General features: G+C 40.4%; 1 protein-coding gene across 1 annotated transcript in view; it reads left to right on the plus strand.

Annotated features, from left to right (window-relative positions):
• Nucleotides 1-26,580, plus strand: part of gmds (GDP-mannose 4,6-dehydratase) — a 165,747-nt gene that overhangs the window by 105,019 nt on the left and 34,148 nt on the right. Inside the window, exons 8-9 of the mRNA XM_030433532.1 lie at nt 23,106-23,224; nt 23,700-23,796. Coding sequence (XP_030289392.1) covers nt 23,106-23,224; nt 23,700-23,796 — 216 coding nt within the window. The remainder of the gene's footprint in view (nt 1-23,105; nt 23,225-23,699; nt 23,797-26,580) is intronic.

The following is a 26,580-nucleotide window of genomic DNA, read 5'->3' on the forward strand; positions in this document are numbered from 1 at the left end:
GCTAGCAAACCTACTACCATCTTCTGTACATTTGATACCCTGGCTGTCGAATCAATGTGGACTGTGTACATAACAAGGGTAGAATTCATATAAATGATGCAGGATGAAATTTGTTACACATTTGGTCTGAACAAGTAAATTGTTTTACTTTAGCAATTTTCTAGTATTCGGCTTTAAACAGAAATTGGCAATATTAGCATATGTTGATATAACATATGATGTACGTTTTAAAACATTTTATATAAGTTTAATTAAGTTAAATGAAAATCTATTAAAAATGTATCTGAAAATCTGCAGCTGTGTTGTAACTCGTGGAAGAGTTTGATACACGTGTTTCAAATCTGCACAGGCGCTTTTTGGCGCAAATAATCATCTGTAATAATGTCTCATGAAAAGTTATTTGATATTATATTTTCGTAAGTGAATTATCACCCTGACAGATGTGGCTTGTGTCATGTTTGACTAATGGCAGCAGAAACACTTAACTTGTTTGTCTTGTTTTGGTTTATAACTAGACATAATTTAAATACCAAACACAGATACAATTAACTTTGCACTTTTTGTTTTCCTCATTTTCTAGATTACATTTTATGTCTTTGAAAGAAACTTCTATTCACGTATCGTTAATGATGCATCGCAATACTTCACTCCTATAATACTGCCTCACTATAGTCATCATCAAAGTTATTCTGTGTTTTGACTCACCAGTCAAAATCTTTCACCTTCTTCATGTTTTATTTGCTTCATAAAGGTCCAGTGTGCAGGATCTAGCGGTATCTAAACGGGACAGGTTGCCACTAGATATGCAAAAGGGCCCCTCACTAGAGTCTGTACTGGGCTACTGTAGAAAGATTGTGGTACAACATGTGGAGGAGGAACCACTCCCTCTGCAGGTATGAAAGGCTCCTTCTGAAGTTACACAAATACAGATTCTTAGTGTCAGGTAATTATACACTAATGAAAACATAATGACAAATATTATATTCCCTTCTGCCCGAAATCCTACACACTGGACATTTTAAGTATGTGAACATGTCCTTGAAATAACAACCCATTATGTGTGATGATGAGCTGGTGCAGGAGAAGAATCGATCCCACTGTGTCGACAGTAACTGAAGGAATAGTTTTGACTTAACGTTAGCTTCTGTAGCACAAGATATCATGGGTGTGTTACAACATGCTATTAGAAAATACTGAATCTGTAATGATGGGTATTGATACTAATACTACGTCTGTTGATATTAAAAAAGAATCATCAACTGCCAAGTGCAGCCGTACAAATTAACTGTAGAATCAACAACAGAGATTGTATTTGATAATTTGTTGCTGACACTGTCAATCATGGCGGATAATTATTCCAGCCGGAGGGTCTTTGTGCGGTTTTGTGTACTTTATGCAACATCAGCGATGATTCAAGTATGGAAAACTATTCACTGGAGTATTTTAGCATGAAGGCAACCACGCCTTTAGCTGTTAGCTGTCACCACACCTGTATGATGTCATAACCGCAGGTGTTTCTGAGTTCTGTTTAGGTTGTGTATGTTTTTCTGATCTTATCTGCGCATGCTTGTCTTTGCATCCTTTTTTAAAATAGCTCAGTGGGTGTGCAGGGAAAGACAGAGGAACACGATGTAGATGCGTATCGGTGTGGTCTAATCACTACCATGTGCTTTTATGGCCACTTGTTTTATTCGTTGAGGCCATTGGAATCCAAGCAATTAGCCTCTCTTAAGTTTTACACACAGCGCCTCGTGTTCGTCACATAAAGTGTCCCACTGAAAGAGGAGCCGGTCAAGTTCTGGACTCTCCGCTTGTCTTTTACAGCGCCCGGGGCTTTTACTGCCTCTGAGCTCGACCTGCTCACTCCGGTGGTCCGCAAGCCTGGGAACCGGCCTCTCTGCTCAGACACACACACATACACATCGAAGGAAAAACTTTACTGGAGATCATATTTCCTTTGTTCAAAATGATCTCCTTTCATTTTTATTTTGGTAGAAGGCAGAGCTGCTGATTGTGCGTTTCTGTTTAATTTGGCATGGATTATTATTTTGCCTAATTGGCTTTTAACGAGGTTTTAACTCAAGTACCACCCACCCGCAAGGTCCGCTCAAGGTTAACCCGGTCCAGATATGCATCTATGCTCCCCTGTTCTCCCTCCATCCCCCTCCTCTTTTCTCAGATTTACTCAAAAAGCATAAGTACATTGAATACAGTCTTGCCAGAGCCTTTTGTAGAGGGTCGTTAACATAACCTTCAACTGTGCATTTGAGGTTTTGAAGTACTTGTACTTTATTATTGTCTAAAGTTACTAATTACTTTTCAGATTTAAAAAACATAACTCGTAATAATCTCAAAGGATATGGTGCAAGATTGATCCAACAAAATAGAGAATAGTTCATGTTGGCTCCACCTTGATTAATGGACATTCACAGTAACAGTGACAATAACAGGCCATCCTCACACAAGCTTGACAGCTGCCGTTTTTTTATCATGCTGATTAAGCATAATACAAGGAGTTTTAAACAGGCTATGAAACAGTCACAATTAAACACTGATGCCGCTATACGACCTACGCACACAAACGTGGCTATCAGCTAGATGACTGACTATTTCTTGAACTGTATTTATTATAGTTAATCTTAATGGTTGGATAAACTAAGAGAAGCTATGCTGCAGTCTGTTGGTACAGCACTAATACAAAGCTTAATTTATTTGACACCATTGATAGAGGTCGCCAGGGGTCTGTCAAAGGTCTCCAGCAATCAACTGTGCACCTGTTACCTATTCTGTTGTCATCTCACACTTGGGAATATCCCTGAAGTTGGTATCATCAGTTAGGATACTGGAATATGCATAAACCAATACCAAATGGATACTAAAGTTCATGTTTGTCTCATTCAATGTAAGCTGTAGATTAAAACAGCAATGGCACTGTTTTATCCATAACAACTAGTTTCACAAGATGCTATCTTGATTTCAGTTTTAATATTGTAGCACCCATCCTTCTTTAAGTAGCTGGTTTAACTTGTATATCATCAACCTTCATTAGTTTCATGTGGATTAGCAGAAATGTTTACGGTGCAAAGCTTTGTCAGCAGCTTAGATTTGCCTCCCCTTATCAGTCAGTTTTTGGGAGACTTGACATTACAACATGATCCTGATTGCTAGCTGCAAGTGTCAGTTATGAGTTGTAATGGAAAGTAGAGTTAAAGAGTGATTTACAGTAGAAAAACCAACAACAACAAACTGACGAATACCGAGGACAGCTCAGTGTTGGTGTTTCTGCTTGCCTTTGTGTATAATAGACTTGGTAGAACACATTCATGTGATGAAAGAGCCATTTATCAGAGTTTACTGATACAGAACGAGGAATTATTGTTGTTGTATGAGTGCCTCAATCAAGCTGCTGCCTCCCTCTGAGTCTAAACTGTTATCTTATCAAAACAAAGGATTCTTTGAATATCTAGATGCAGGGAAACACCCTCAGGCCAATTGTGTGTGTGATAGGAAGGAAAATATTTCCCACTAAGTCTCAGCGAGTGTGCCTGGGGGAAATTCAAAACACTCTTGTCGTTTGTTCAGAATTGTGCTCCCTGCCAACTGTCGCTAGCACACAGAAAGTGCTTTTGTTTCTTGTGAAATTCTCTTGCATGTTTGCATCCAGTCTGTCAGGGGATGTAGCTTTTTATGTCCTGAGGTTTTTGTACAATAACTTGTGGTGTACAGAATGGAAGACTGTGTTTTTTACATTTGTAAAAGAAAAAGTGAATGACAGACTTTTTTCTTAATACATACCTCGGATCACAGTGGCTCTATTGTTCAGAGGCTGGTTGCGGATTTGAATTGTTTAACCCTGTCTACACTGCTGGAATGACTTTATGGTTTGGTCGGCAGTATTTTTTAATGTGTGTGCATGTTTATGATGTGAAGTGTGTGTGTGTGTGTGTGTGCGCGCAGGTGCATGTTTTCATTACTCAGAATATTTATGCATGCTCATACAGCTCAAACGCTGGAAAGTCATGGCTGCAGATGCCAAGGCGTTTGGCTAGCAGAGGCAGCGGCAGATGAAATATTAAGCGGTTCCACTGATTTATGCAGCAAAACTGAGAGTTTGACAGAACTTGTATTCCACCGTGATAAGGAAACAATGAGGTTCCTGGATAAAATGTACTAGTACACACATAGCCACAGCACAGAACACATGACCACCCAACTGTTTGCAGCCCAGTAGCTCACCTTCCATTTGGCTGTTTTGTACTGAATTTGAAGTCAGGGTTTTACAAAGTATGAGCCTGTTTCCTGAAGGTTAGCCAGGTCTCAGCAGGCGATTCCCTAAATCAAAGACTAAAATTATCCTTATTCATTAAAACACCAGCCCGGTATGAGTTATGATCATGTTGAAAGATTAAGGGCACATGACGTACATCCAGTGCCAACATCAGTGCCCGTGCAGAAAGTAGTGTGCCTGTTAATGGTAATTCCCATTACGATTCAGTCTAAGCATGCAATATTCTGCACCTACTGCTTTAAAACACACAGGGGTTGCTTCCTTCTTTTCTGTTCGCTATGTTCCTAACAAACAGGTTTGCTGTTCTGTAATTCTTTCACTCTCAACCCTCGACTTCATCCCGCTTTCTCAGGAGGAAGTGGGCTGTCCTCTGAGATGAAGACTTCCTTTAGAGACTCCCACTGCAGCTCCACAGGAAGGGCTACAGCAGAAGTGTAAGGGCAAAGTTAGTGCACCCTCAGGCACCATCACTGGGATGGATCCATTTAGTTTGGAGATGGTGGGAAGGGATGTGTAGAATGAGAGAATACCGAGTGAAGAAAACTGAGAGGGAGAAGGTGTGAGAGGTGGATCAGGGAGAGAGATGGATGGACGGATATGTTTTTATGGATATTTTCTACTGGCTAGGAAAAAGAAATTCCTGCTCAGTCTTGTGGCGGACCAACTTTGGTCCTGACTCGTCATTATCATGACTCGAAAAGGGACCTATAGATCCTAGGTTTTAAAAATGACTGTGAAATCTCAGTTCTTCATGCACTTACTTTTCCTTTTGGTGGTTATTGAACTCAAGTTCATCCTAAAGGTGACCTGATTTTCTGCACTTATCTTTCTACACAGTGAGAGAACAAGAAAGAAACAAAAAAAACCCAAAAACGATTGGAGTGATTGGGGACTTTAATAATTAGCTTTGCAAATTGAAAGCAAAGTCATTAAGTGTATTGAATTAAGAATCAGTTTTGAATCAAGAATTGATTTTGAATTAAATCATGATGCCAGTCATCTTATCATCACCTTGTACCTCAGAGGAAAAACAGTGTTGGGGTAACCCAAAACAGTCTTTGAAGTTGGCCTTTTGCTGGCTTCTCTGTCAGTTGTAGCTTTTATAATTCAACTCTTCATTGCTTCTGTACCATCTTTGCTCTCTGAGTGTATTTCAAAGTGAGACGATGGGAACCTCTCCTGAGAACCCTTTGACGCACGGATTGCCATATGTGAAGAATTTGCAAAGGTCAGCATGAACCACTGAAAACGGATGAACTTCACCGCCTCTTTATTATCCATGTACCCCTGTGGGTGTCTGACTGTGGAACAATGTGGAACAACGGCCACAAGACTGTAGAGTCCCTGCTGGACAGCTCCAATACAAACACAGCATCTCTCTCCCTCTCTCCCTCCCTCTCTGATAGCCAGGGGTGAGGCATCTGTTTCCTATGCCCAACATGTGGAGGCCCGGCATTTCAATGCACACACACACACACACACACACACACACACACACACTCCACTGTTTACACTACCCCTGTCTTATCTTACACATTGGACACATTACAGGAACATTTTAAAAACACACACCTCTGATGTGTGTGTGTGTGTGTGTGTGTGTGTGTGTGTGTATGACACCATGATTCATGCTGAATGTTTTGATGACACTGGCTGTAATTGCTTGTCCTTTTCACTGTCATTTGGCCCTGGGTTTTTGTGTTAATGTTCTGATGTTATCGCCTCAGTATCAACAGGGATGTCGCCCCATCTGATCTGGTCTCCCTGCTGATAACATGAGCAGGCTTGTGTGTGTGTGTGTGTGTGTGTGTGTGTGTGTGTGTGTGTGTGTGTGTGTGTGTGTGTGTGTGTGTGTGTGTGTGTGTGTGTGTGTGTGTGTGTGTGTGAGGCAGTGCAGTTTTGTGTATTGAGCTTGGTGCTCATGGTGACTGTCACAGCTTGTTCTTTCAGTATCAACAGGTGAGTGACTGGACTTTTTTAATGGTGACGGTAAAGTGATATTAGTGAGAGTGAATCAGAGAAAAGGATTATTTTATAATCATTGCTGTGATTCAGAACCAAATGCTAATCTGAGATACAGATGCATCTGTTTAAGACATGTATGAAATAAGTTTGTTATGAGAAAACGGATTGAGTATAAAGTACATAGGAAATTATTTTTATTTAAATTTAATAAACGAAAATGATATCACTTCCATGTATTCAGTTCAGATTGACATTTTGTCTTTTATCCTTGCAGCACTTTATAATTTAATTTAATTTCTGTATCAGGTCATGGTGTTTTAATGATCCTACAGTAGCCAGGTGATGAGGCTGGCAGCACCACCAGCAGCAGGTTAACTAAGATAGCTGATGTGAAATTAAATTCCCACAGGAAACTTGATGTTGGCCTGTGGGTTTCAGGAAATGGTGAATGTGTATGTGTTTGTGCATGTGTGTTTCATAGCTCCCTTTGCTCCTGCTGCAGTGGTCAGATAACGAATGAATCAATAGCCACACTCAAGAGGATGGAGGATGGATTTTATCTGTTTTTAAAATATTATGTTATGCCCATTTCATGTTTTTTGTGAAAATGATGAATGTGCAGTTTCCCAGCTGTCCCCAAAGACCCCGACAGTCTCACACCCCCCACCTCTCTCTTTGTCACCCAGCACTTTATCAGTGTTGTCTCAGCATATGAACATCAGGCAAACCACTTGCCGCACAGTGTTGAAATTGGAAGATTTTTTGAAAACTCAGATATTGCTAGTTTCTGACGTCTTTGAGCCTTCAATGCCAGCTTCCGTCAGGCATGATTGTGTGCTGCCATATGTGTACAATATCCCTTGGAAGACGCAATGACATAAAGCATCCAAAAAACCCTAGTTTACATGGAACAGTCTTTGGTTCGATCCATACCACTGGTGACCAATACTGTCTTCATTTCACATGAAAGTCAGACCATCTTTATCTGTGATAGAGGCGACCAAAAAAGATACATTTGGCCAAGGCGACTTTTTCCTAACCTTAACTGGTCTTGGGCATAAACCTTAGCAGAGCATATGCAGAGCATTGTGAAAAGAGAGGGAGAGCAAAAAAATGCAACTTTAATTAACATAAAGTCGCATTTATCTATGGTTTTAGAAAAATAATATTTGTCTAATATCTATCTAATATTTATTCTGATGAGTGGGTTGAAATCAGTGGACCTGATTCTGAAATAGGAAAACCCAGTGTGCAAAACTGATTTCCAAATGTGGTACCCATGGACAGATTTCTGTTCCTGATAACCCATTTGACCCATAGAGACCTCAATGTTGAGCAGCTTGAGCTGACTTGAGCCGATAACTGTGATTTACTTTCCATAAAAAACTGGAAAATCTCAGGGAAACAGTACAGTCACTCATTCTTTCAGCAAATGTATTGTCACTACTTTTTCCACTGTTAAACATCAAAACAAACAAAAATTGAAATAAATGACACACCAAATACAGTTTGCCGTCCAAACTGTTGGTGTCGAATGATTATTACCCTGCAGTCCCTCACAGACTGCCTAATCAATCCAACATGGCCCTCGTTGTTTCGACCGCAGGCCTCAGAGTGCACCGTGGCCCCTGCACTTCCATAAATGCACTAACAGCTTTCTTAAATATGTGACAAATACTGTTAAAGTTTACAAGCGGGGCATCTGTGTGCACGCTGGTTTCACCAGGGGAGGAGTCACTCGTCCACCTGTAGTGAAGAGGGGGAAAGGGAGACTCACACTGGGCTGCTTTTGTCGTTCACACACACACACACACACACACACACACATACTCATATCTCATACACACACCTGCTCTTGATTGTCCAATTTGTAAGCGATGTAGTGGCCGCAGGGGAGCAGGGAAACAGTAAACAGGCTGATAGCATCTCATATGAGATCATTGTGGCTGGAATCAAATTCTAAGCAGAGAGACTGAACCCAGCATAGACATACACAGATATGCAGCTGTGAGGAGGAAAGTAGGCATTGTTCGACAGCAGTGGAGTCTTTGAGCATTTACAGTGTAAACTGAGTCTTCTTCTAGCAGTGCTACTCCTGCTTTCAGCCTCAAGGTCGGGGGTCATGTGACTCAGAGTCAAAGTTCAAACTAAACTTGTCAAGGAAGTCTGGAAATTCAGTTCACAAATATCAGCTTAGCTCAGACTGACACCCATACCGTTAACTTGTAGACCCCTTACTGTTTTCACTGCTTCTGGTTTCCCACTTAAACCTTCCGGAAGGGAAAAAGTGTTTTTTTAGTTCCAGTGAATCTCCAACTCTGCTTTCAAACAAACAAACTTCACACATCTCTTCATCTGCTCTGTCCGATTTGAGTTTCCCATGGTGTTATCTGTTTTCTGATTTTGTGGAAAGACAAAAAATATTAAAACTCCCACGGGCACAGTTGCAGCCAGTCACATCACACCACAGCTGATAGCTGTGTAAAGTTTGCTTCATGTGTTGTGTACTTTGTTATCTCACTTCACACATACTCAGTGCTCGATTGAAAAAAGGTCACCGCTTTATGAGTAAGAGAGATGATGATTTTTTATTCTATAAGATCTTCAAATGAATACACAAAAAGTAAAGAGTTCGACTGTTTTCCATTGTAGGGTATGGTCCAACCAACAGTCTAAAAACAAAAGAATTGGAGCTATATAAAACTGAGAAAATTGCTAATTTCTCTTAATACATACCTTAATAGCGCAATTGTAATTAATGGCCTCAAACTATCAACTAAGAAGTCGTTTAAGCAACCAGTTGTTTTTCCACTCATAAAATGTTAAAAGTTGATGCTGTACTCCCGCAAATATGCATTGGGGTCCACAATTCCACTTTTCAACATTCAAGAATCAAGATGTTTTTATTGTCACTCCGTTTGTTTAACTACACCCTTGTGAAGTTCTCTGGGAGGAAGGCTCCGCTAGATCAAGTAATGAAAAAAGTATACAATATAAGGTGTAAAGATATAGAACATAGTGTAATAGCAGTAAAAGTCTGAAATGGATCAAGAAACATGATGTAAATAGGAATAATGTTTTGATTGTAACAGCAAAAGATGCCGCAGGTATAAGGTATGTTAGTATATACTGTATAATGCCTATGAATATGAAATGAGAATCCCGAGCAATACTTATAAAAAGAGTACATTAATAGCAATATAAAAAGGTAGAAATATAAACTTAAACTGTCTGTGCTCCATCAATCTGTAGGTCTGTCCCTCTCCAGGAAGTTAAGTGCTGTGATTGCATTCAGCAGGCAGGTGATTGCATTCAGCAGGCAGTTCGTGGTGCACGGTAAAAAACATATAAGTAAATCTAAACAGTCGGTGGGTCCGTTAAGTCGAGTGGCGGCGTTCATGTCGCACTCTTCCCTGCAGCTGATGTTTGTTTTACTTCCTACCTTTTTAAAGAGGGCAAAATAAATAAAGTGCTTTTCTGCCCCGCCATCACTCGTTCCTCTGCTATTGATACCCTCTCTCTGACAGCCGAGCGTGTGTGTGTGTGTGTGTGCATGTGTGTGTGCGCCTGTGTGTGTGTGCGCGCGTGTGTGTGTGTGAGTGATACTTGGTTACAGTATGTTGAATAAAGTCCAAAAGAGCTGAAGCGACTATTTTAAACACCTTTCATATCCTGTTTCGCCCCTGCCTATTCATAACCCAGCCATGACAGATTAGCATGTAGCTGCTATTTTTAACTAACTTAACTGGTGTCTGTAGATGTATGCGTTTGTGTGTGTGTGTGTGTGTGTGCGTGTGCGTGTGCGTGTGCGTGTGTGTGTGTGTGTACTGTATGTGTTTTCCTGTTCCCCCGCTCCCCCCAAAAATGGTAACACACCCACAGCAAATGAGAAGGCTCCTTTGAGAAATGTGTTTCTCATGTTCTCACGGTGTAAAAATGACGCTATCGCAGAGCTCCAAGAATCAGCAGCTCTGTCCTCATTACATGGAGCTGCGCCCAACCTGTGTGTGCGTGCTTTTATGCGTGTGTATGTGCACATGCATGGGCGATTTAGTTTGCAGAGTGTGTTTTTGGGTTAAATAGTGAATGACAGTCTTTATGGGACCCCTTCCTTTCCTCTGGTGAAAACATGGAAAGATTGTTTACTGAGGACTCACTGTTCATAGAGCCAGAGGTCTCAGTCTAGTTTGTGTGTGTCTGTGTGTGTGTGTGTGTGTGTGTGTGTGTGTGTGTGTGTGTGTGTGTGTGTGTTTGAGTGTGTGAGTGTGTGGACTTCCCCGTGCATGTGGCTATGTTTAGATGTACAAACACACTGATAATATCAAAGGAATGGGTGCTGGCTTGATTGATGGCATGAACCTTATAGTTTTCAGTGGGCGAAGGAATTTTTGTTTTCCTTTACAACAGTTATAGATCAATCTAAATGTTTATATCATGTGTGAGATAGTGTTGCAGTACAACACCAAAGCAGTTGTGCATATTTAGCCCAAACAATCCTCCCCTCCTGTTCATAAGTGGTTTCTTAAGAAAAGAAGGGAGTGAGAACTGTTTGTTAAAGCTGATGGTTCTGATGAAAACACTGACCAAATTTAAGACATCATCCACAGAACATTCACATAGCAAGATCACCAATATTTTAAAGAAAGGAATTTACACCAGCATCAACAGGGTCACATTGGCTTATTTGTGTCAGCTACACTTGCAAAAAAAGTTTTCATGTCAGTGTTATTTGTATTCCTTTTAATCTTCTCAATAAGACAAAAACATTATTTCAGTCGTCAGCATCTTTGAAGTCTATTCATAAGCAGCCATGTAAAGACTGAGGCAATCTGGCTAACTTTGCCTGGTTGTTACATTTAAATGCTCAAAGGAAAAGAGATTTTTTGCCGTTGACAGAAGTTCCAAAACAGTTTCTCTTTTCTTTTTGTCTTACTAATCCCCTGAACAAGCCATTCGACTATATTTGTCAATAAAATGACAACATTTTTTTTTTCTGGCAAATTCGCCGCTAAATGCCACTCAATCCTACACAGTGGACCTTTAGAAAAGAATTGTAATTCAATTTTTAAGAACTTAATAAATCTAGAAGTTTAGTGGAAATCACTAACACAATTGTGACTTTGTAGTTCAGAAGTAATTTATCAAACAATAAATCCCTTGCAGTCATTTGAAGCATCATCAAGCTGCTTTGCCATTGCCAGATGTAGCTGTTGAGCACAGGATCTGATATAATCCCTGCGCTAGCATTATAGAGCTGGCAACCTCAATGAGATTACACTGGAAAGACTGCTCCCAGAATGTAAAGTAAAACTCGCCCATGTTTCGGGGGGAGTTAAAGCCTTTGATTGGCATGTAATTGAACTGTCCTGCTACCTGTCTTTATGCTAAGGTGAGCTAATCACCACTCAGCTCTAGCTCTCCAGACAGCGTGCACTATTCCTTTAACTATTTTTTGTTTTGAACTTTATTAAATGGATTGTGTGTACATAAGAAGAAGCTAATTGGTATTTTCTTCCAATTTTATTCTGTATTTTTAACCAAATAAAGAATTAGGACCTTGTTTACTGTAAACTGTGGCAGTCTGTTATTGCGACATGAATATATAACAATGCTTGCGGAGAAGCATGAAATCTAGATGAAAATTGATTTATATGCTCTTTTTAAAAGTGATAGTTTTGAAAATAAACTGTCTAGCGCATATAAATCCTCAAAAGTCGGTGTGTTCCTTTAAATTGTCTCCCCATCCAACGCAGTCTTGATTTAAAATACCTGAGGGACCCTCCAGAAGCAACTCTGTGTGAATCAAATGTTTTGGACTCGCTATGACCGATTGAAATCTCCCTCATCTGTCAGACTCTGTGACCTCTTAAGGGTAACAGGCTGCTGACTGTCGGAGTGAGAGCATCCTCTGAGGTTGACTACTGCTGTGAGGCTCCGCCAGCAGAGCATGGTCAGAGTGAAACAGACAACGGCGAGGTGCGGTTGTCTCTGCGTCATCCCCGACCATGTTACAGCCGCGTGTGCATGTGTTTCTGTGCGTTCAGGATGAAGTCAGACTGCAAATATAGCCTTGTCTGTCTTCAACTCAGCGTCCAGACAGCCTGTGTCTGACAGGGAAAAACGCTGCAGTCTCTGACTTTTTTGGTCAAAACACAACAGGAGAGGGGAGGAGGGAGGGGGAGAGGAGGAGGAGAATGAAGAGTGTGCGTATGTGAGTGTGTGGGGGTGAAGGGGAGAGGGCTTAATAATTTCAGCCATCTCTAAAAATAGGGGGCTCGGTAGAAGAAAAAAAAAAAACAGTTCTGCTAAAAATCACAGCTCCATAGCAGCCATTTGGATGATGTGTGCTCCCTGAGGTGGAGCCTGGGAAAGTTAGCTGTGCGTACTAGCATGTCAGTCTGTGTGTGTGTGTGTGTGTGTGTGTGTGTGTGTGTGTGTGTGTGTGTAAATGCAGAGCTAAATTGAATGATTGAGGTTCTTACTTGTATTTACGCAGAATAGGCTAAAAAGCAGTCTTGTTTTTGGCTGATATGGACTTGTCTGCCCTGACGTGTTTGGCGCAGCCTTCTCCAGTTTTATTAGATTTGTCCTGGTATGGTCTGGTTCGGTCTGGCCTGCTTTGCGGTCCTGCCAAACCCACCCCTGCCCTTTACTGACTCACTACAAGACCATCAGGGATTGTGAAAGCAGGCAGACACAGAAATAAAAAAATCCTAGTCCTTATATGCGAGTCGAACATAACTGAGCAGAGTCACATAAAATATGTTGGACCGGAAAACTAATTCGTTGAAACTTTCTTGACTCAGGAACTCCTGGAATGTTAGCTCACCAGGCTCCATTTCATTGCTTTTTAATCTGCTTTCCAACTTCATATCTGAACCCTCTGGCTGCCTGGTGAAACAGTGTCGGCCTTCATTGTGCTAAACTGAGATACATTCAAATGTTTGGTTTTTTTTACCAGCTGGTTTATCTGCACTGGTTTATAATGGGTGGCAGGACTTAGTCACTGAGCCACAGACTGAATGTCTCTGCAGGCCCAGTTTGAGAAACATGAGTTTTGTGTTGTTACGTTGTTATGGGCGATCACCAGAGTCCAGTGTACGGCCTACAGTATTTATGAGCAGAGCTGCATGTGAGTAGTGTCACAGGAAATACAGTTTCTCAAAACATCATTTCATGAAGAAGTCCTGATATTTTTGTATCTAAAGACCTACTACACATAGTTATTTTAAAGGGTAAATCCACCAATTTTACACATTTTGATAATTTGTTTATAAACTGTCCATAGAGCCCAAAAGTGTTATAGGAGCCTGCATTACCCACAGTGCAACCTAGACACTGAGTGACATCATTGGAGATTAAACATCAGATTACATGCAGCTTCCTCTGGAGCCTCAAAAGGCTTTATACTACTTTTTCATATATATATGGTCTGTGTGATCCTGTTTAAATAGTTTTGCTTGCTTGTATTGTTCACAGACATACACAGTGAAAACATGTTCAGCTGGAACAAGATATTATTTAGTTATGAATTTAAATGTAGCATGAATTTAAATGAATACTGCATATTAGGGGTGTCACGATTCTCCAAATCCTCGATTCGATTCAATTTTCGATTCTAAGGTCACGGTTCGATTCAATTCTCGATTTTTACATTTATTTTTTTTAAAGCACAGGCTGCTATGCCATTTTTAGACTAGACTTTTATGCAATATATAATATCTGACCTTTGTTCGCAATGCACCACACTACATTGTCAAATTTAAAACATTTCTTAACAACATAATGTAACAATAACTTATATCTTCAGATAAATTGGAAACTTAAACAGAATAACCTGCCATCTAGTTTCTTCAGAGCTTGCAAACTGTGGCTTTTTTGTCAACATAGCTTACTGGAAATCCAAAATACTTCCATACCTGCGACTTCAGTGAAAGAGGAGGGGGTTTATGTTCTGTCGATGGGTCTCCATTGTTGTAAGAGTGGCGGAGCCCCTTTCAGGAATAGGGCGGTGCGTGAGGTGCGTGCGTAAGGTGTGAGTGGGCGAGCGAGAGTGAGGGAGCATGCATACGTTCGGACAGTGAATGAATGGCAGAGGAAGGAAAAGCGAAAGCAGTAGCAGTAGTAGTGACAGCAGTAAAGTGTACAATACAGTCTGCAGTTTGGCTGTGAATAAAGGCGACGGCTCTTCAAGATACAGCAGAGCTCCCTGGTGTTATTTCCCGACCATCTTAACACGTGAAAGGGGGTTCACCGACAGTAAACACAAACTTCGGCCTCACAAGAAATCATCTCCCCTGTGCTTCCTGACCACGATTCCGAACAGGAATGGTGCAACACCATGCTATCATTTGGCTGGCTGTAGCTAGCTGCTGGCTTAGCTAGTAGCTAAGTTAGAGGAGGTTGACTCGCAGCACTTCAACACTTACCGTGTGTGTTTTTTTCTGGTTGGCAAGCCGACCGGACGTGACATGGGGGTGTGGCAGCATCAACGATCCCATTTTTTAATTCGAAGTTCGAGATTTTGACTTAATTTCGGTCGATTTTGAAATCGTGACGCTCTTACTGCATTTATACTGCATTAAATGTATACTGCATTTTGCATTTATACTGGATTATACTGCATTAAATACTGCAAAAATTGGGTGCCGTTTAGCTCAGTTGGTAGAGCGTGCGTCCCATGTTCCGAGGCTCTGCAGCGGACCCAGGTTCGGGTTCGGGTTCCTTTGCTGCGTGTCACTCCCCCTCTCTCTCTCCCTGTTTCCTGTCATATCTTCAGCTGTACTATCAATAAAGCCATAAAAGGCCAAAAAAATATTTTAAAAATAAAAAAAAATAAAAACACTGCAAAAATTAATAGTATTCATTTCCAAGCCATCATTTGTGCTAATGATATGGTTAAGGGATTGTTTATATCTGCTCATGACATGGTGAATACAGCTTAAGCACCAAAAAACACAACATATTTTTCCATTTTGTTCCTGTTAATTCCAATGAAACATTCCCACCTTGAATATTCCAGGGATTTTGCAATCCTACATAAGTACCTTAGATTTGGCACTGACACTAAAAAAATACCAAATCCTTTTGAACTGCTTATGGAAATAGTTTATGGGATTATACTTCAATGTTAAAAATGTTTCCTGATTTAGATCAGGAAATATTAGATCACACAATAAACAGTCACTAATTTGATGCTGCTCAGTGCCAGAAGTGTCAAGTTTCGATAACACTGTATGATACGCGATATGGACACCTTTTTTAAGAAGTATTGAGGTTTAACAGTGAGCCGCCTGAATCAGAAACCACAGAAAAGCAGGAATGATCCTGCAGACTTGTAATAACCTGCCTGTCTGTTGTGTCAAAATGTTTACACTGAAGTGATTGTGTGTCAGTGTTATGTTGGCAGTGCTGTGGAGTTGTTAATTGATATGCTGTTTAGAGAGGCAGGGTGGACCCAAAACACCTGGTTTATGAGATGCCAATTGGCATTTTGATAGTAACAAATATCTCTTCAGAGGCCAGAGGCAAGGTGTGTGTACGTGTGTGTGAAAAGGTGTGTGTCATGTATTAAAGTGAAGACCTTCAAAGAACAAAAGGATCCTTTGAGTGCAGAGTCTCAGAGGAAGCTGTCAGACGTGTCCATTCTTCTCTAATCCAGTGTTTGGGATTATCCTGCACTGTTGTGGAATGCTGTCTAACACACAGGCAGACTCACACACACTGTGTTGTCAGTCATATACATTTAACTTCACACACTGTATTGCTCAGATGACAAACATGCCAACCTGTCAAATGGCGGTAAACGTAAACTATCTACATGAAGCAGATAGTGTTCCACCTGCCTCTTCTGTCAACCTGGTCCTATAAGTTATACAACATATTTAACATACAGTAAGTGTGCAAACACAATGCCTTGCAGACATATAGGGCAGTTTTATATGTTCAACATGATAGTAAAGGTTAAGTTTAGACACAAATCTGCATATTTTTTATATTCCTACAGGGGTGCACTGAACAGTTTTATCCCTTAAGGGGACATAGAAGACACGTGAGCAAAAAGGCAGGGCTGAGGTGATCAACTGATTTCCAAAGAATGTGTATGATAGGGAAAATGAAACTGAAAGACGGCACCTCTGTTGTTGCCGGCTAAAGAGCCAACAGTTTAGACTAAACTGTTGTGTTACTGTAACAACTATTATGACACATCATGAATTTTAGTAGAAAGTACCTGAAATTCTTTGCAGACTTCCAATTGTGCATCAGAGGACACATTACCCTTAGGAATATTTAGTGTTTTAGTAGAGGCTAACTTAGTACATGTTTATAACATATTTTACTGTTGGTTGGACAACAGGAACAGGAATCCAGATGGTAGGCAATAAACAAGTCACCATATACTGTAAGCTCAGATATATTACTGATGCCCTAGAAATACAGTATGTCCTGAATACCCGTTACATTTATTATCAATTAAAATCAAAATGAAGATTATCGTCTGAAAAATATATTAGTTGTTCTTCTATGTATGTCCACTGTGGTTCAAATGAACAGCTTGTTCAAGTGTTTAAGTGTTGATGGAAGTTGACACGTGGGAAAAAATGTGCTTTTAAAAAAATCTAAATTGTTGTCTATGTTTTTTTTATCACATAAGTCTCGCGCAATCGCTCACCTATATGCCAGTAAAAAGTCCTTTATGGTATTGTAGATTATCTTAGTGTTAAGAGGGTTTAATATCCTGCAAAATGACCAAAAAAAAAATAGGATTTATCCTGCACTCTGCGGCGTATGCGAATTGTCTGGTCAGTTCGCTTTCTGAGCTTTTACAGCACTGCCATTAATGTTAAAAGGGAAAGATGAACATTCAGCACTATTGTCTACTGTGAGTACCAGTCAGAATCTGTGACAGATCCCTCCCTAGCTAGGCCTAACTATGCCAACACAAATAGCACTCCACTAGCCTTTCCATGGTGACTTGGACTGGGTAATGGAACACTTTAATGACAGCATCAATTAATCTGAACAATGAACTCTGAAATGTCTATACAATAGTATATAAAAAGCAGTACAAAACAAGTACTGTCTGTAGTTGTATATGGATAAAATATGATTGAGATTCCACCTTTAGCCGAATTTTAAATACATTTTAAAAATCTAAAACCGGAGTCAAGACTGAGTTCCATGTAGGAGATTGTAGAGGAAGTGACCCATGACATTTGTCATTCTCTAAATAGTTGCGATGAAAATCAAACTGCACTCACTTAGTAATTTGAAGATGTTGAGGTTAAATATAGCCATATGTAAACATCTACAGTAGTAGGAGGTTAGCTGACCTCAGTCTGTTATCAGTCGTGGGGCCTAGGTCATTCAGGAGTTGTAATTTCGATACTATTTGCCTAATCTCAGTACAAGTACAAGATGGCTGCCATTGATTGCCATTGTGTCAGGGAAGTAGTAGCCTTGATGGATGTGGGTACGAAAAGACCAGCTGATAACACGACTCATGACGTACTAGAGCGAGGGCACGTTGGAGCCCCAATGTGACGTTGCATCGTGATGTGCTCGTGTCTTTGTACATGAATATCTCGTATCTGAGAGCGCAGGTCATTATTCTCATTGTCAGTGGTATGAGGTGCGGCTGGCAGGCTTGAGCTGTGTCTGGTCCAATTCAAGGCTTCCCTCTGGCCCAAGCCAAAATAAGAACGCTTTTCTTATTATTTTTCAGGCTTCTACATTCTTGTCTGGCAGCTGTGCAAGCATGTTGTGGAACAGAGCTGAGAACCTCTTAAGCTGGTAATGGTCTGGAAAAGCCAAATCTGGTGGAGGTCTATAGTAGTGTAGAAGACATGAACCTGCAGAATCTCAAACTCTCAGTGCTACTATCAAGTTAAATTCTGTGAGAATAAACCATCTGTTGGCTTAACAGTCTGACTCAGGTGGCTTTGAGTGATAGGAAAGTAAATGCAGCAAATCTGTTCATGATATGTGTAGTTTGTTTGAAATTTACAAGGTTTAGCATAAAGGTTTGTTTGTATTTCTGCAGGAATTTGAATGAATGCCAAGTTCTTTTGGGGTTTCATGCAAAAGCGGCTTCGTCAAATGTTTGAATGTGTGGCTGAGGCAGAAAGTGTATGTTTTGTGCGTTTTGCCCACATGTGGATAGCTGCGTCCTGTGCATATGTGTGTGTGAAACCCTGGGGTTAATGGCATTAGCAGGCAGTGATTGGGGCTGATGGCTTTCTGCGGCCGTAATAGCAGCTCCATTAAGTGTTTACTGTGAGCCATTCCACATGTCAGCTGTAGTCAAGCAGCCAGAGACAGAGGACCGAGGGGCCGTAACGGCCTGGGACGCTGGGAGGGAGGCGAGACACAAAGGAGGGGAAAGGGGAGGATGGATGGGTCAGCTGGCTGCAGAGGAGGGAGATCGAGATAAATCATCATTTAAACTATGATCCTCTTCAGTGGTTCGGAGTTTTGTGTGTATGTTTAGAGATGCTGTTCTGTAATAGTAGCTAGGAAACGTTAATCTATAGAGATTGATAAAAAAAGATATTACATTCTCTTACATACACATTACGTTTTTGCCTGAAACAGCATATCTCAGTGGTGAGAGTTCACTGTGTGACCTATACAGGAGAGTTCTGAGTCAGCAGGCTGCCGTCGGTTTGTACCAGGGATTTTCCCGCAGCCTCGTAGCTTTGGTTGTGCTCTATCTGTGCTCTATCTGACTGAGGCATATGGAAAGAATTAAATATAATACACTTTGAGAAAAAAAGAAGTGGCAGCCACCACAGCTGAATGCTGAAGCCATGAAAACTCCTACTGTATTGAAGTGACCCTGTTTTCTCCAGAAATCTTAATCCTGAAATGTCTTAGTTCTATATGATGCAATTATAAATTTGACAAGTTTATTTTTATCTTCTCATCCTACATTTCAGTATCAACAGCATTTTATCTCATTAAATTCATTAAAAACCCTAAATGAAACATTTGGATTAACATTTTTTGTAAGTTTTTTTACCGTCTTTGCTAGTATTGTTAGTATTTTTTGCTAACTAAATATCTGACATCAAAATCCTTAATCACATTGCTATAAAAACAAATGCATAACTATATGAATAATACATTTAACTATAAACTAAAACTTACATTATCATATTGCTCACCCTTAAATTGTTATACTTGAAACAAACTTGAGTATTTCACCAACTTGTAACCAGATCTAACGGCTGTATGAACCAATTGTCTGTATTTGAGTTTTCTGCCACTTACTAGTCAAACTGACAGAGATGGGAACAGGAGGTGAAACCAAAGTACAGATTTGAAAACATGCACATCAGAAACTTAAAATGTCACAGGCACAATATACATCCATGTTTTTGCACCGTCCCCAAACAAAACACAATGTTTGAAATTCAGGTTTTCCCTTGTGTGTGTCAGAGTATAACTCAGGTGGAGGGGTTGTAGGTGGTTTGCACGGGTCAGTCTCCGTCTCTTAGCTGGAGTCGAGTGTGGAGTGTGTGATGGGGGTCATCCTGTGGCCATGTGAACAGGAAGGTGCGGGTTCATTGTGAAGGGCTGAACCTCTTAGCTGTTTATCAGATAGCTAATGAAGCAGAGCAGTCCTGAGGGAAGGAGGAGGGGAAAGGAGAGGAGAGGAGAGGAGGGGCAAAAGGTAAAAGGAGCAAGCAAAAGAAGAGGGGCTGTAGAAAAGAAAAAGATGAGAGTTAAAATGTGGGAATACACGCAGTGAAGCCAGTACTTAGCTGTTATGCCTGAACGGGTGTGAGAGGAATGAATCACATGATTTCACAGAGCGCTCTATTCCCTCTACAATGAGCTGAAAAACACACCTTATATTATTTATCACATTTCCTGGTTAAAAATCAGCAGAGGCCATGTCACTCACCTCCTGCCGTAAACATTTTCTCTGGCTGTGAGAGAAACCGAGCTGCGTTCCCAACTCCCATCATCACAGCCATCCAGTTTACTGCAGGCCTCACATTCATCAGTGTGGTCCGCAGGAAAAGAGCCTGCTTCATTACAAGTTCAAATAATCAGCCAGTCAGATGATCCAAACAGTATTACAGTGTAGATGTCAGTGTTTGATATTTTACTGCCCACACTGAGAAGGGAAAGGTTGAATTATTTGGAAATGGCTGAATGAATCCACCTCTGATTAAATTCTCAGGCTAGATCTATGGTCTGTTTTGTTTATGTTGTAGTGTTATATTTCAGGCTGCAAAGAATTATATATTTTCACTATTAACACATCATGTTTTTGGATTCATTCTCGGATTTTGGATTTGGTCAGATAAATGAAGCAGATCAAAGTTTTTCAGTCATCATGTGTTCGTCATTTTGCTTTAAAAAAAAATATAAGATTAATCAGTTATCCAAGTTTTGAGTGACACACAGTCTTAACACTTGTGTTACAATATTCCACTGATCTATAGGTGGCAGGGACATGACAAAATATGCATAAATGCTCCATTTGGGGCAGAGAAGAAAAAAACTGTAAGCTAGTAAGCATTGGTATAAATAAAGCAGGATTTAAAATGCTTACAAGCTTGCAAATGTTTGATGAGAGGAATGCCCTTGACACTTTTGTTAGACCTTAAGGATACACATAATGGGGTTTAGTGAATAACCTTGTAGCATAACTTTTGTCTGAATACAAAGAGCTTCCTAGGACTCCTTTGAACAAAATGGTTTTGTAAGATGATTTAATTATTCCGTCAACTTGGCAAACACAAAATGTGGAAACAATTGGAAACACAGATTCAGATGGTATTCTGATTGTGGAAACATGAGCATGTTTTGATTTGTTCATCCTACTGTCACTCATACGCCGAGGTGCTATTATTGGCTTATGTAGCAGTGTGAGAATCTGGTGTGTTCATCAGGGGCTGCAGGGTGAGAGGTCAGGCTCAGGGGAGCCATCAGCGTTGAGCGGTCAGGTGACCCTGAACGATCCTGAGATAGGATGGCCTCGCCTCCCTGAGGAGGAGCATTCCATCACTCCTGCTGCGTGCTTGTGTGCATGTGTGTATGTTTGTGTGTGTGTTATAGAGCAGCCATGTGCTTCTAAAATACCACAATCAACACACACAGCAAGATAATCACAAAATATATTTTTGAGGTGCGAAAGGCTGATTAGTTCATTCTTTGGTAGCACGTTCTAAAAAATAGAATAATCATCAGGAGAGTGTTTCCCTCATGTCCTTTTTTGTGGCGTGTAATAAACATTGACTCTCCTGCTGGGACATCAGTCTTTTTTCAAGTGTGTCTGCAAAAGATACATATTCGTACGACTGCAGAGGGAACACACAAACTGCTAAATGTGCAGAGGGAGACATCCAGCCTTTTCTGTGTCCAACTGTATCCTATAAAACATCCTGATGTGGCTGAATGGAACACATGCACACGCCATCCAATACAAATCCAAGTAGAGCACATAAACTGTGCTAATGTTCTCCTTAGAGAGAGAGAGACAGGCAAAGTGATTAAGTCACCTCAGAAGAGACAGAGAGGAAACCAACTCCTCAGCCGTCCACCTTTCTGCTGTGTGTGTGTGAGAGTGTCACTCTGTCTTCAGTGGGTGTTTGATGTCCAACTAAATGTCAGTCAGAACCTGTTGCATTAAACTCCTAATTTAATCACTTGAGCTATTTCTTTCTTTAACCTGTCCCCCTTACAATATAAAGTGATTCTGAACCATTGATTTTTACCTGAAGCAACTGTCAGAAGTTGCTTTGTATAAACTGAAGCAACAATTAAAGCATTAGGACTGTTGAAATAACAGGAAGTAACATTTTTGTATATTTTTGTATTTTCTGTCTGCAGTTTCATGATTGCGTATCTAGAATTGAGGAAATTGAAAGGGTAATTCTTTGGAGATTATACACAGAATGTATTGACATTTAAGCAGAGTTGCAATGATAAATCATTTAGGTGTCAGCTATTAAATTAATTGCCAACATTTCACAAACTGATCATTAGTTAGTTTCTTTTGTTGCTCAAGTATGTATGCTAAGAAATCGAACCAGATAGATTTAAGAGCTGAAATCAATCTGCAGAATCGGAGTCCATAAATATAAATCATCCCCACCCATACTCTATCACATGAAACCTGTCTATGCTTGTGACAGGCTTTTATTTGTCAGTGCATGTGCAGATGTGAGCGTCTGTCTGTCTGTCTGTCTGTCGGTCTGTCTTTATGTCCCTGGCGAGTCTCTTCTAACCAGTCAAGACGTGGCAGAGGTCAGCAGCTTTGACCTGCTGGCACTGGTTCACCATAAATATTATGGAACCATGCCCTCTCTGGCTGTTTAATATAGTGCTGTGTCCATTAGGGGACCTAGACTATCAGCTTTCACTGGGGTATATAGACTAATAATAATACTGCCTGAACCGTGTACTTGGAAATGGTGAACACAAGTCTGAACTGGATGCTGGCCTATTTTTATTTCAGAAGTTTATCGTCTCCTTAACTTTGCTATTAACTTTTCATCTGTCGTTTTAAACTGTTGGACCATGTCAGTTGTGTGACGATCTGTTTTTAGCATGCATAGGTACATGTGCATTCATGGCCACGTGCACTTTTTTGTGTGTGCCAGCAGCACAGTGGGCCTGTGGGAGTGCTCTGTCCTCCTTTCCCACGATATTTGTCCCATGAGCCCCCGTGGTGACGTCAGGACAGAGGTACGGGCGAGTGCCTCGCTCAGAGGTCACAGGTTCACTTCCTGTCTGTCAGGACCAAGTTGGGCAGGATCCAGTGTTGAGCGCCGAACTGTCTTTATGATCTCCCAGTGGTTTAACCTGCCTGTCTCTATCTGTCTGTCTCTTTCAGGCTATGTGGATGATGCTGCAACTGAAGGAGCCAGAGGATTTCGTCATAGCAACTGGGGAGGTGCACAGTGTGAGGGAGTTTGTGGAAAAGGCCTTCAAACATGTTGGGAAGACTATTGTGTGAGTGCACAAAAAACACAACACTAACCACTTTGAAACATACATATCCATAATTCTTTGTCTGAGTGAGTCAAGCAGCAGCTTTCTCTGTAGCAGTTCTGTCACATGTGAATAGAGCCATCACGGGACATTTATGGATAGATGAAGCCATCGATGTTACACATCCCATGGCTAAAAGAGGTTATATTGTTGAAACTATCTCCTGCTAGGTGCCATATCTCAGTACCACCCCCACCCCAACACACATACACAGACACACACACACACACACACACAAACATGTTGGTGAATGTGTATGGGACTGTAAAGCCTGCTGTGTTGGTTTCAGAAAAACAGACAGGTGACATGTTTTGTCTGCACAAGACGTTTAAGAAACAAACTATAAGAAATAATTGGGGGGTAGAGGAACTGATAGCTGAACCTTCCAGCAGCTGTGGGAAAATGTTCCTTCCAGTTAAGATGTGTGTCTTTCCAGGTGGAAAGGAAAGGATGTGGAAGAGGTTGGCTGTTGCCTGGAGACAGGAAAGGTATACGTAAAAGTGGACCCAAAATACTTCCGTCCTACAGAAGTGGTAAGTCAGATCTCTCCCTTTGGATTTGTGTGTACTGTATTGCTTAAAACATGTTCTGCCCAAGATGTGGTTTCACAACTCTCTGTCAATGATAGTGTTGATTATTAATATCTTCTTAATGGAAAATTATTCTTCAAGCATGCCACAGACACATATTATTTATTTTAACATGACATAACATAAGATAACATAACAGAATAACTTGCCTAGCACTTAGCATGGAATAAAAATAGCATAGTACAACATAAAATATAACGTAGCATAACATAACATATAACCTAGCATAACATAACATATAACCTAGCATAATATAACATACTGTATAATGAAGCATAAAATTAAATAAAATAGCAAAACATGATATAAAACGTATCATAACATAACTTACAACATAACATATACCGTAGCATAACATAACACAAAAAAGCAAAACATGCCTAACGTAACAGTCTTAACACAACATAACATAAAATGACACAACAAAGCATAGCATAGCATAGCATAACATAACATTGTATAGCATAGCATAACGTAACATAATATTGTATAGCATAACATAAGACGAAGAACAAGAATCTTTATTAACTAAACATAAAATGGCATAATCACACCACATAACATAAAATAACAAATCATAGCATGGTGTTAAACAATATAGTATAACATAACAACATAGCATAACACATAACAACATAGAATATTCCAGCAAAACATTGAATCAAATAACATACCACCACAACACAACACAAGATTACAAAGTGTTTAGCTTCTTTGGTGCCCTGGTGGATGAACAGTGTGCTGTGTAACCACACAACGAATCATCACCCTCTCTCTCTCTGTTTATTTTATGCCTTTATATTGTCATACTTTTTTGATAAATGTTTTTCGTTAACAATTTATTTCATGGGTGATTATGGGTCACAAATGTAACTCCCTCTTACTTTGAGCTCTTTCTTCTAATGGCCTGACGTCCTGTAGCCACAGTTGGAGTTTTGCTGGTCATGTGTGTTTGTGTTTCTTTTCGCTGTTACCTTGATTGAGCCCATAATTGACAGATCCCCATGATCATCACACTTATCGTTTGTACATTCGTTTTTAGAAATTTGCAAGAAACTAAAGGGTTTTTCTTTATCACTCTAGCCCATGCTAACTTGTCACTTATATATCAGAGGTCCATACTGATTGATTTGCATGTTTTAGCCAATTAACTAATAATTGATTATTGATTATATTACTTTATTTTTGACAGCCAGCAGTATGTCATTCAGTTTATTTCTTGCTGTGCAGTTTATCAGGCAGAATATAGACCATATGAACAAACTACAGTTCCTGCATCAGAAAAAAGTCAGTTGACAATAATGTATGTAGTTCATCTAGTTCTATATAAGTCATGACACAGCAGAGCGCATATTTCCTGTTCCATATACCTGACCTTAACATGAATGTAACATGTTTTGTCTGCATGTATCTGATTGCCGGTCATTGTGTCCGGGACCATACACTTATCAGCCATAACGGGTCCAGTTGACAGCCTCGGGCTGCTTATTGTATGCTTTTAAACAGCTGGAAACCAGCCAGTCCCCCTTTTTAAGAGTAATGTAGGCTGTATCCTGCCAGTTGGTGCTGAATGGGTTCACATAATCAGGCAAACAACCTTGAAAAGTTTTCTTTAATAGCAAGGGCGGGTTTTGGTTTGGTTCACTTAGCTGCTAAGATAGCGCAGGAGAAAAGTGTAATTTTCCATTAGCTTGTGCATGGACAAGTGTGCCTGTATTAGAACAACTGTGAACATCCAAACCAAAAAATTAGTCATCATATTATCCCTCAATCTCTCTCTAGGTGTGAAGTGTCTCGGATATTCAGGAGGTCTTTCTCTCATCGCTGTGGCCCAGGGGTATTGTGGTTGCTCCCCGGGGAGGGTGTAGAGTTACCCAGGGGTGTTGTGGCCGAGGTTAGCTGTCAGGGTCTCAGTTTAAAGCGAGGAGTGCCCCTCTGCTGAGTTTATGCCTGGCAAGATTAGAGCAGAGATCCAGTTGAGTGATGGCGGAGGATTAGCAAGGAGGCCCTGCTGACTGACTGCTGATGCGATGGAAGCGGCAGTCACACACCTGGGCCTGTATTCTTTGTGCATGTAGGCTCATTCATTCAAGGTCTTAACCCTGAATCCACACGGAAAACTACCGAAGACACTGGTCAAGCCTAGTGATAAATCAATAAATGGACAATATACCATGTAGAGTTGATGCCTATCTAATGTGCTGACATGTGATGCGGATAGAACGCAGCTCAGGAAACTATCACACTACCCAGTCCATTCATAAAGCTAAAACTTCTGATAGAGTAAACATCTGCTTACAGCTGACAACAGCTTTGGAAGGCTTCATGATGCTGTCAGAAAAACACAAAATAGTTTTGATGACGATGTGTTGGTGAATTTCAGCAAAACAGAACAGGGTTTCAAGAACTGCTGTGTTTACATTAAGTGCCCTAGCACACCAGGCCAATCTCAAGGCCATCTGTGAGAAGCTAAGCTAAGGGGATTCAGCGAAGAATGATCTTATTATTGAAAAATATGATTGTTTTTATTTATCAATTGCTTAGTCAAAGAAATTTCTGAAAATGACAGAACAAGAAAAGTTGGTTCCAACTGCCCCAGGTGACATCTTTTTTTTCTTGACCAACAGTCCACATTACAAAGATATACATTTGACAGTCATACAAAACAGGGAAAGGCAGAAAATCCTCACATTCTTCAATCAGTTGCTTGTATCTAAGTTTGCATTG

Source organism: Sparus aurata, chromosome 11 (genome assembly GCF_900880675.1).
Source record: "Sparus aurata chromosome 11, fSpaAur1.1, whole genome shotgun sequence".
Classification (NCBI taxonomy): domain Eukaryota; kingdom Metazoa; phylum Chordata; class Actinopteri; order Spariformes; family Sparidae; genus Sparus; species Sparus aurata.